Source organism: Triturus cristatus, chromosome 7, assembly GCF_964204655.1.
Source record: "Triturus cristatus chromosome 7, aTriCri1.1, whole genome shotgun sequence".
In the NCBI taxonomy this organism is placed as follows: domain Eukaryota; kingdom Metazoa; phylum Chordata; class Amphibia; order Caudata; family Salamandridae; genus Triturus; species Triturus cristatus.
In genome coordinates, this window is record NC_140590.1 from 556,540,316 (window position 1) to 556,552,303 (window position 11,988).

Here is an 11,988-nt window from a genome sequence, read left to right on the forward strand (position 1 = left end):
ATAATTCTGAAAACCTCGTTCGTCAGACTATTGTATGTTGCAAACTATGTTGTCACTGTAATTTAAGTGCAGTGCCATGTGCACATGGTCCTCTGCAAGGTGTCACTGTACTAAAGTGTGTGCTTTCACTGTGTCTTTTTCTCGTCTGCAGGAGAAAGTGAGGCTGCGATACAAACTGACCTTCTTTCTTGGAGACCAGCCCAACAGCGAGGTGGGGGAAGTGGATCAGTTTCCACCCGTAGAGACATGGGGAAAGCTCTGACCGAACATTACTCCGGAAAGACTTTGAGACAGGAGCTCGTCCTGCCATGGGGCTATGGAGTGAAAGGAAGTCTGAGCTATTCCCAGCAGCTCTGCGACCAGCGGAGGATGGAGAGCACGCTATGCTGTACGCACTGGGCCCTGTGTAGCTTTGTTTACATGTCCTGACCACTTTGCTTATAGCTGTAGCAAAGAATAGTCTGCTGTGGATGAACTTTCTATGAAGCACAATAGTGACTTATAAGCACTTTATCTGGGTTTTCATGTGGTCTCCAAACCCTACAAGAGCACCCAATTCCGTCCACCCATTCATGCAGCCTTTCATGGTTCGCAGCGGTGTTTGGCAGTGATACAGATGTGCTCGGCCCATTTCCCTTTCACATCGTGGGAAGGAGCTTTACCTGTGCAGACCTCATTTCTTGATGGACTACAAGAATGTAGATCATGTTATATGCCAGAAGTGGGTCTTTCTGACACAGGCGTGTTTTGCTGAATTCTATTACAAGGCCAAATGTAAGCTTTCCTACATGGATAGTCTACTGAAAAGGACAGTCTGAATATCCAGTACCCATCATAGTGTTCTACCTTACTGTGGCATTAGGAAGCAGTCGCAAGGCCAGCGGAGGGAGTCGTGGATGCGTGTTCAGTGGGTCAGGAGTGAGCCTAGGTTTCTGAGATGGTCATTGAGGGCGAGTGGGAAGGGTAGTTTTGAATTCCACAATATGGCATTTCATAGGCTAGTCGTGCTCCTTGCTCCCGAGATGAGCATGTGTTAAGTCAAAGTATGTGAGAACCGATAAACAACTACATTTGAACTACTGCCCTTTATACATGTCAGTAATCCACTGATTTAAGCGCTGTTACTTGTGCGCTCTCACGGAGTAAAAGTTAGTAAGATATGATTCAGATGCGAGATTAAACGTTCACTTTTAAGCATAGTGACGCTGCAAACATCTCTTCTATCCCAGATTTCTCAGTTCAAACTTAGAAACGGCTTTGATAAGGAAAATGAACCCATGACTTGAGAACAATAGGATGTTACTGAGAGAAATGTTTAATATTTTCTTCCATATTTTAGGTTTAGAATGTCTCAACCATCAAAGCTTATTTTACAGAACATACTCCATTGTACATTCCGTGACATTGATGTATTGTTTTGTGGTGCCTTCATTTTTCAGATAGTCTTAAAGTGCAGTGGACAGCATGTACATTCATGCAAAGATGTTTTACCTCTAAATGTCAAATCTTCTTGTATGGACATTTAGCTTCACTGGTATTTAATCTCCACAAAACTCATTTGAGTTAGTGTCTCTTTCACTACTCAGTGGTCAAAAAGTTCTGACCGAGAGTGGGTTTATCAGTCTCATCAGGTCTCTCACAGAAATGTAACTTACATTCAGGTGTGTTATACACAGGCTCAGACATTGCTGTTGCATTCCAAACTCACATAGGGGGAAGGAATGTGCCAGTTGCAGGGACCCATTTTTTCCAACTCATTGGAGGGTGCAGAATGGAAAGTACATGTTCAATATGTTTGGTCCTTACACTTTAAATTGCCAGATTTCTTACCTGCTAAAGTAAATGTTCAGCAAAGTCTCCTTTGAAAAATCACAATGTCAGTATTTTCAGGGCAAGGTTTTATTTCTATCTAAAACAAACTCCTTCAAAGTGCAGTTTACTTGAGTTAGTGATTTTGCATTAGTTGATAAAACAGGCAGTTGACCATTTTAAGACTGGTGTGTGGATATCCGATGCCATTAACTGGGACTGTGATTGTTTAATCTATCATATTATTTAGCAAGACTTCCTTCACCTTTCAATGCAAAATATGCACTTGTCCTAAAAGTTAAATGTTTTAAAAGAAAAAAAACATTAAGTGGTTGGTCTTTTAAGATGCAATCCTTATTTATTTTAGGAAATCAGTCGAACAAATTGTATTTCAGAATCAGATTGTCGTTATGCTTCAAAAAGAGTTTAGTATTTTAATTTGACCACTTCCAGCTGCATCGTCTACATATCACAATCAGTTAGGTTTTCTGGTGCCCTTTGTTTAAAAATGTTCACTATTTAAATGCAAGTAGACTAGCAGCATTCACTGTCTAGTGTGCATGATGCAAAGAATGGATTGCATCAAATAAATATGAGCAGCCATTTTTCACTAATATCATTAAAATCATTACCAAATTTCTGTATAAAGATGAACTCAAGTGATTGACAGCTCAGTTTCAGTATCAACGGCAAGATAAAGTGCCACAGCTGTAATGGGGGCATGCACTGCGAGTTCCTCAAAAGGACACAATTCGGCAAATGATTCCTACAACATTTGTCTTCTCCAAGGCATTCCTTAATTGTATGGGTACCGTCACTTCTCCTAGTCTATAGTGCCAAGATGCCTGTGTTGGTGAATGAGTGCTCTATGAATCAACTAGTAATAAATATGAATCGTAAATGAGGGGTGTTCAGCATGTAGTGGATAAAACTAATTTGGTCCCTATCTAGTGAGTAAACTGCAAACATTTTTTACAGGTGGAGATACAGAGGTCCTCCACGAAAATTAAGGATATAAATACTGTGAGGAACACATCCAGGCCCTAATCCTCGATTTTTCCACCTGTGGAAACGCTCCCACAACAAATTTGTATTCCACGGTTTGCAACTATTTTTCTTCCAATAAATAAACAAACATTCTTAACTTTTAAAAGTATATGAATCCGTGTGGCATGTTATGTTCAGGTTCTTTCACTTAACAGTTTTATGATGCCAGCAATGAGCTGTGGGACGCATAATTAATAGGGTACATAAACAGTGTCATAATTCATAGATTCTTTGATTGCAAATGTCAGGTTTAAAATTCTTGCCAGAGGCCTATGATACCATATGTAAATGTTTTCCTCTGTGTAGCTGGATAATTGCACAGACACTGTCTTGAGAATGCTGGCAGTGCTTCAGTAAAATCCCCGTCACAGATTGGGCCAATCCACCATTTTGGATTATGTTCTGCAATTGTCTGTCTTGATTTAGAAATAAGAACACTTCTCCTCGTACTACTCAATGTCCACATGCATCCCATCACCATGTTGTAATCTGTTTCACATGTGCTAAATCTTCCTCTAACAATCTTCCATTGATGAACATGCATGTGCACACTCAGTACTGTTGCTATGAGTACTCCCTAGTGGAGTTACAGAGGGTGGACACTAGTGCCATGTAGAAAAGTGTTTCATGCGGTTTCCTGCAAGATGTTGATCAAGGATCATTGGCGACGTTACTTTTGTACTGCAGAGTGTAGGTCATGGTTACCCTCTTCTGGTATCTATCAGTCTACTCTTGCTCACTGCAGATGGTTAACTGCTAGGTCATAGTTTATCGTGGCCTGTAAGATATTCTATTCAGCTATGTTCAGGAGTAAGCTACATATTGTGGTTTGCTCCAGTAGCTAAAGAACTTGTACATGGGCACTGCCAAACTCCTGCAAATAGTATCAGCACTCAAGCACATAGAAATGGCTCTTCTTGTGGTGACGTGTATTACCGTTATGGGCCTGAAAGAGTCAGAGACCAAATATTGAGTATTCTAAGACTCACTAAGACCAAGCTCGGTGGAATAACAAATACAATGCTCAGTATCCCAAGCAAGCTCAGCGTCTCTGGTGTATAATTTAAGATTAGTGATGCGAGGAAATCAATAACTATCAAGAATCTAGCCTCTGGGAAAGCTGTTCATGTAGTAGAGCCGGTCACAGCAGCTCCCAGGTAGAGTTGTAAAGGATCAAGGGAAGCACAGTGAAAGTGGACAGATGACCAGACGAGAGGAGATGTTATGTTCGTCCTTATTTTCTAATTATTGCAAACTGGCATAAAGGAGTTCAGAACGTCTTCCCTTTGGTGCTAAGATCTCTGTTCAGTTGTACTCGAGCAATTCACAAACCCAGCTCTGGTTTCTTATCATAGAACCTAGTATGCTGCAGTTGTCTTGAACTAAAATGGGGGTAATTAGCATTTAAGTTATTAAAAACGGATTCTATGCCCTTCTCATAGCCCGAGCACTTGATGCCCAGGCAGTTTCCTTTGTTGAAATACTGTTTGCATAGGCTTGACCATCCAAAAGGTCTAGGCTCTAAAACCGAGGAGAATTGGAGGTGTGAAGAAGTAGGTGCATATTATAAATGCAAAGTAGCACCATGGGCGTTGCATGCATTTCTGCTCCGATAGGATTTTTTTGCAAGATACAGCTGTGTAATCGCACACATTCAGCATGCACACTTTTTGAACTGTTCAATGTATTCACACTCTCGGCGCCCATGCCCCCCTCCCTCCGGTTGTAACAACTGGATAAACAATTCTGAGAATTTCAAAACTCATCTTGAGAGAAGACCAAGGATGACTGTGCACTTGTTTGAGAAAACCCAAAGCAAACATTCATCTTACTACACCAGTTTTGTACCAAACTGTAGGGGGCAGCATTTCTGTCCCACACCCGCTCGCACAGCTTGGTGGTGGAGCTACCACATTGCTCCATATTTATACTCCATTTGACTCCGTTTAATCCATGTACTCCTCAATATGTTCAAGTTTAACATTTCATCACAAGAATTCCACACGTTGGGATGTCATGCCATTTGCAAAGCTTCTTATGCTCGAGTTGTGCCCATCCGGACCTCTTATCGAGAACACGAACTGACGCATGATTCGTCCAAAAGCAGTGTTTATTTAAAAACCCAATGCGTTTCGGGCTATGACGAGCCCTTCTTCGGGGGTCACTACAAATAACAATAAAAAACATTCACTGTTACACCATAATTCACTGTTGTGCATATAAAAATCAATACTGCCATTCATTGTATCTGTGCAACAAATTGTCTTTATCCTTTTAAACATCCATGAAAGTGTGAAAAACCTTTTATGGTGCCTTGCCACATAATCACTTCCAACGTCTGGTGCAACCTGATTTAATCACCCATCTTTAATTGAGTTTATGGTGCACAATAATCTCCTAGACTCGCACACTCAACGCTCGACTCTGTTAACCAAGCACAACATGCTCATAAACCAGCCACATTCTTCCCTCTTTTGACCTGTGTTTTTGTCTGTGCAATCCTTCTTGCATTTATTCCCCATGGTTTAACATTACTTTCTATATACAAAATCAAGCGCTATTTTGGTTCCCTAATCTTGCTATACATTTTCCACTCGTCATCATAAATGTCCTCCCAGTCCCACATGCAAACATTTAACCAATCTGTTCCTATTCACGCTCCCTCCCACACGCCCTGCTGCTTGTAAATGGCATGACATCCCAACGTGTGAAATTCTTGTGATGAAATGTTAAAGTTGAACATATTGAGGAGTACATGGATTAAACTGAGTCAAATGGAGTATAAATATGGAGCAATGTGGTAGCTCCACCACCAAGCTGTGCGAGGGGGTGTGGGACAGAAATGCTGCCCCCTACAGTTTGGTACTAACTTCAAGTGCTACCAGGGCAAGGCACTCTACCCAGTTCAGCACACTTCCTGTGACGAACATTGGCCAAACTTGGTTTAATTTTGGACTGAAGATTGGTGTGCATCCCTTTCTCTTCATATAATGATTATTACACCAGTTTTGTCCCATAGAAGACAGCCCCTAGGACATACCTTTCCATTAAACTTTCACCAAGAGCAATATTTGTACCGAGCTGTAATGCTTCCTTCCCCAGCAAATAGATACAAGTAAGGCTGGGTCTATTTTCAGCTGGCAAATTAGCAGTTAAGTTAATTACCCAGATGAAGTGTGTGAAGTTCATTACTCAGATGAAGTGTGTGATATGGAAGACCCTTAGGGTTTTTCATTGAACGGCTTGCATTGTCGGAAGAGCCTTGAGCAGCCAATACTGTGACATAGAGCAGATGGAATTGGCTGGAGATAATGTAGCTGGGCCTTCTATTCTCTCTTTTCTGTTTAGGGTAAATAGTACAAACAGCTACCTGTTGATCTGCTGAAACGTCTTAAGTGAGAAATACGTTAGTCTGGTATTTATGAATGTTACATGTCCCCAATACTAGATTGTTGCTTTGTGACAAGCTGCCGTAATGTAAATACGTGTCGGAAATGTTTGTTGCTGCATGTTAAATAAAGTGTTTTGTCTATTGCTGTTTTTGTGCCTTTTGCTTTAGAAGGGAGAGCGGGCAGCAGGAGCAAATTGTTAAACAAGTTGATAAAACCACATTTAGGCATGATAGAGAAAAGCCAGTATAGATGAGGGTTCTTCTAGCTGCAAAGTTTTCAGATTGCATACTGGTGGAGAGGTGTGGCTCACTAGTTAGAGGCGGCAGACCCGTAAGCAGAGAATCGGCCAGGGACCAGGGTTCAATTCCCGACGCGGCAGGGTCGTGGACCAGGGTCAAAACGGACTCGATAATTCTCGCCTCGGTACCTACTCTAACCAGGAACACACTCGGCAACTCTGGGCATTAAGCTTGCCTCATCTCTACAATGGCCCCCCACAGACGCCGGGGATGTCTGGTTTCACCTTGGAGATACCCAGAAAGGGACCATCTCACAGGGATAGCCAGGACGGGTTCCCCAGCGGTCTACAGCGCCGGGATGCCCCGTTGCTGGGGTAGCTGTGCGCTTTACAAGTCTACAACATTTACATATGTGTGACATTACCAATGTTTGTGTGCTTATGAGTGACACTTCATGCCTTTTGTGTGACACTTAGCATGAACTTTAATTGCGATTAAAAGTGAACAGAAAAATTCCTGTAATAAGATACATATCAGAAAGTATCTCCATTAGCGCACCATGGAGCTCTAGAAGAAGTGTCACTTTATATTTGTACACATTTTCTTACTTGCACTGAGGCAGTGCTGCTCACTGGCAGCAGACTGCCATTGAATGTAAAGTTACCTGCATCTGTAGAGAGCAGGGAATCCTCAATTTTAAACAAGCAACAATGAGGGGAGTGGGTCAGGGCAAGCAACAACAGGGGGATTGGGGAGGGGGGGGGCAATATTAAAGTGCAAGCAATGATGAAGGGTAGGGTATCAGAGGGACGGGGAAGCACAGATGGAATAGAGGTAACGGGTCAAGCAACAGCACATGAAGGGGAGAGGGACTGCAAACAATGACAAGGTGACAACAGCACGGGAGTGAGGAGGCACAAAATAACGCAGAGCAGGATGGTGGGAGGAGTGGAGTCATTAAGTAAACACAGGCATTGTTAGTGAGTGCTGCAAGTAGAAGAAAAATGTAGCGCAAGCCACAAAGCACTAGCAGCGGAAGGACACTAGGGCCATGCACCAGAGGAGGGAGAAACACACAAAGAGGAAGTAAAGCTGGCAAGCACTGACCATACAAGAGTCAACAAATCAGAGTGACAATGTAGCCAGCCAATGGTAAGTAATGGGTGGGATCTAAGCCCCCTTTAAGCTAACAAAATGTTTTGCCAGTATATGCGCTGCCTCAGGCAAGACTAAAAAAGTGAACCAACACAGAAGGCTTTGTATACCTAGTGATACAGATTACATTTCCAATAGTGCTAAAATTAGAAGAGACTGTAAAATCATCATTGGAAGACGCCTGCTTACTAATAGCAAAAGTGGCAGCAAAATCAAACTGAACTTCCTGTCAGACTCAAAAACAAAGATGCTGCCACCCTACACATGCAAACTCCACCTCTAGTCTGCCTGTATCATTCAAGGTTAAGGAAATTGAGTTACCTCATCATATGAAGTGAAAATGCCCTCCCTTGCTCGCTCCTCTACCTAAAGAATTCTGAAGCCCTCAATATATCACTAAATTTAGTAACAATAGTTCCTGCTTTTCATAGCCCTTAGTGGCACACACCTACAGCCACTGTTCGCTACCCCATAGGCTGGGGTTAGTGCTGTAAATTCTGCTAATTCCTGCGGTATGTGATCAATGGGTGGCACTTCTGTCAAGTTGATTTACAGTATAAAACAAAATCTGCAGCCATACTTTCTAAATTCAAAACAGATGGGCCCTATTTCAGATGCTGCACGTGATGGAGCAATTTTAAGAAACACCCCAGAGACACAAAATATCACTCCTTGGACATGAAGGAGACAACGTGGCCTCTAACACCTACTGATCAGTCCTAAAAGTTCGAGAAAATGACGTATGATGGAGCCATCTCAAAACGAGGCCAAGGAGAGGGCGAAACCATGCTTTGCCCGTGATAAGCACACGTGGAATGCAGACATCATACCACGAACTCAAACACTTTATGTGCTGCCGAGTGTCCTTACTGGGGTACACACCTGCCTGCCCAATGGAAGCATACGTAACTTGTCACGAGAGAGAAAAGACAGTTTATCAAGTTAACACAAGCCGTGTTAGCAAAACACTGTATAAATTATAAAACACATCCAAACCAAGAGCATAAAGAAAGCGACAAAGATTCATTAAAATAAAATCAAAAAAACTTCATGTGAACAACAGTAAATGAAAGGAGTGTGTTTATAGGTCTATAATAAATAACAAGCAGTCACAGCTGCTGACACCCACCAATCAGGTTGGTGGAAACATATTCTTTAAAAAGTTGAAAAGGGTGGTGCCCTTCGAATGGTTGAAGGAACGTTGCCATGGGATTGGTTGTTAGCTGTTTATTGCCCCAAATTGTGCATCTTTAGTGGCACTGTGTTTTGGTATTGCACATACCCAGATTCTGGTCAATCGGCGGGCCAAAGCACGAAACGAACATGACAGCCGCTTTTGCGTACCAGTCTCGGTCAGCCTGTACTCGCCACTTGACGCTGTCAGAAGATGCCGCTTGTGCCCTTAGTCACGGCAGGGCTGATGTGGAATAGACGAGAGATTGGATCTCGCCCCCTGTTGAGAGTGCAGCAAGTGTTTGCGCGAGATCATGGGGGTTTTACACCCTCTGTAAGCCAGCCAGTAAATGGTAGCGTGCAAGTAGTCAGTATCTCCCAGCACTGAGGCATCCCCCACCTTTTTCACCCAGCATTTGGAGATTGACCCAGGGTGGGGGACCAAGGACAGTAGTGCTAACTGCTTGCCCCAGGAGATACGGTTAAGTCCAGACTCGAAGGCCCGCCCCAACAGCACGCCTGCTATCCTACGTGGGAAGAACTGGGGTGACGGATCACTGGGGCAAATATGGGCCGTAACAAAAATGGAGGAACAGGTATCGTCAAAGGTGAGGCCGGGTAGGGGCCGAGAGGGACTTGGAGGCCCACAGCACAAGAATCCTAAGCGATTCGCGACACCAAGAACAACTTGTAACAAAAACAAAAATTGAAGCAGTGGCGAGTGACGTGGGCCTCTGTAAGGTACGTAAATGGCGGCAGTAAATAAAGTGCAAAGTTCCAGATGACCTTTAAATACTTTATTGAAGCTACGGTGCGTCTCTCCTCCGTGAAGATCAGGGTGCATATGGCTGTTGCACGCATTCTGTCTTTCGTTGAGGAGAAACCGCAGCACGAGAAATACAATTTCAAACATTTACATGTTGACTCCAGCGCATGCCGCGCTGGAATTAATATACATACAACAACCTAATGAACATGCAGATAAACATAGAAGACACACTACAATTGTGCCTTGATAAGCATCATTACATCATACCCCTCCTTTTAAAGAAAACTGAATGCATATAAAAATCTCTGAACCTAGAAGGTAAAGAACAATTACGAGATGTCCTGGAGTCACCAGAGCAAACTTCTTCACTCAAATCACCTTGTTGAGAATGAACGTCTTGTTGAAATGAAGGTTCATCAGAGTGTGAACTTATAAGTGGAATATGAGAAAGTATGTCATGAAGAGTGGATTGATTAGTTAAACACGTTTTTGCTACATCATTAGACAACGAACCCAGGGAAAAATTGAAATAATCTTCCACAGATGTATCCTTGGAAGTAAGAATCTTAGCGGCCTGATCAGGTGTCGGCTTGAGAACCACTCTTTTATTCCACCCCCCCTTTTCGTCCAAAAAGAGTGATCCTTTCGCAGTCTTAAGAACTTGTACAGGAAGGGAAAACTTTGAAGCTCCTTTTTCTTTTTACTCTATTTGGGTTAACTACGACCCATTCGCCTACTTGAAAATCATGATAAACATAGCTATTCTTCAAATCAAAGAGATTTTTCTGTATGTCTTGTTGAATAGATACATTCTTTCTCATTCTTGGTTTGTCCTTACAAGCTAAACATGAATCATTCTGCTTTTATCCAATCTGGACACGTTACCATTGATATCTCTTTTCCTAAAATGCCTAAAGGGCGTAATCCCTGCGGCAGATTAGGGCGTGGTTGCGTAAAACCAAAATTTGTTGTTGTTGTTGAAACTCTTCAACAGGTAAGTTGCATGCTAAAGCAGATTGTATTCCCTCATTTATGGATCTATCAATCAATCAATCATACATTTCTAGAGCGCGCTACTCACCCGGGAGGGTCTCAAGGCGCTGAAGGGGGGGCGGAGGGGGGGGGGGAGCTGCTACTGTTCGAACAACCAGGTCTTGAGGAGTCTCCTGAAGGTCATCAGGTCCTGGGTCTGTCGCAGGTGGATGGGGAGGGTGTTCCATGTCTTGGTGAGAGAAGGATCTGCCGCCGGTGGTCGTTCAGTGGATGCATGGCACGGTGGCGAGGTCAGTGGAGCGAAGCTGGCGGTTGGGAGTGTAGAAGGTGAGTTGTTTGTTGAGGTATGCTGGTCCGGCGTTTTGGAGTGCTTTGTGAGCGTGGGTGAGACGCTTTAAGGTGATCCTCTTGTTGGCGGGGAGCCAGTGCAAGTACCTCAGGTGGGCGGTGATGTGGCTGTGGCGGGGGATGTAGAGGATGAGGCGTGCGGAGGCGTTCTGAATGCGTTGAAGTCTCTTCTGGAGTTTAGCCGTGGTTCCCGCATAGAGGGCGTTGCCGTAGTCCAGCCTGCTGGTTACGAGGGCCTGGGTGACCGTCTTTCTGGTTCCAGTGGGAATCCATCTGTAGATCTTGTGAAGCATATGGAGGGTGTTGAAGCAGGAGGAGGGGACGGCGTCGACTTGCTGGATCATTGACAGGAGTCCAGGATGAACCCCAGATTGCATGCATGGTTGGTGGGTGATGGCGCAGCTCCAAGTGAGGCTGGCCACCAGGAGTTGTCCCAGGCGGAGGGGGTGGAGCTGAGGATGAGGACCTCCGTCTTGTCCGAGTTCAGTTTCAGGCGACTGCTCTTCATCCATTCGGCGAAGGCCTTCATTCCATCGTGGAAGTTGGTTTGGGCGGTGGCGGTGTCTTTGGTGAGGGAGAGGATCAGCTTGGTGTCGTTGGCGTATGAGACGATGTTGAGGTTGTGCGGTCGGACTATGTTGGCTAGCGGTGTCATGTAGATTTTGAAGAGGGTCGGGCTGAGGGATGATTCTTGGGGTGTATGCCGCAGGTGGCTTCGGATCTGAATGGCGGGAGGCGGACTCGCTGGGTTCTGCCGGTGAGGAAGGAGGTGATCCAGTCCAGGGCTTTGTCACGGATCCCTGCTTTGTGGAGGCGTGTGCGTAGGGTGTGGTGGCAGACGGTGTCGAAGGCGGCCGAGAGGTCTAGGAGGATGAGGGCCGCGGTTTTGCCATTATCCAGCAGGGCCCTGATGTCGTCGGTGGCAGCGATGAGGGCAGTTTCGGTGCTGTTGTTGCTGCGGAATCTGTATTGGGACGAGTCCAGGGTGTTGTTCTCTTCGAGGAAGCGGGTCAGTTGTCTGTTGATGATCTTCTCGATGACTTTTGACGGGAGCAGGGAGATG

At 44.3% G+C, this 11,988-nt stretch overlaps 1 protein-coding gene across 3 annotated transcripts in view; it reads left to right on the forward strand.

Annotated features, from left to right (window-relative positions):
- Positions 1–6,388, forward strand: part of GGA3 (golgi associated, gamma adaptin ear containing, ARF binding protein 3) — a 730,897-nt gene extending 724,509 nt beyond the window's left edge. For all 3 annotated transcript variants that reach the window (XM_085617036.1, XM_085617038.1, XM_085617035.1), the window contains exon 17: positions 152–6,388. In XM_085617036.1, the coding sequence (XP_085473162.1) occupies positions 152–262 (111 nt within the window). In that variant the 3' untranslated portion in view covers positions 263–6,388. The remainder of the gene's footprint in view (positions 1–151) is intronic.
- Positions 6,389–11,988: the final 5,600 nt, after the last annotated feature.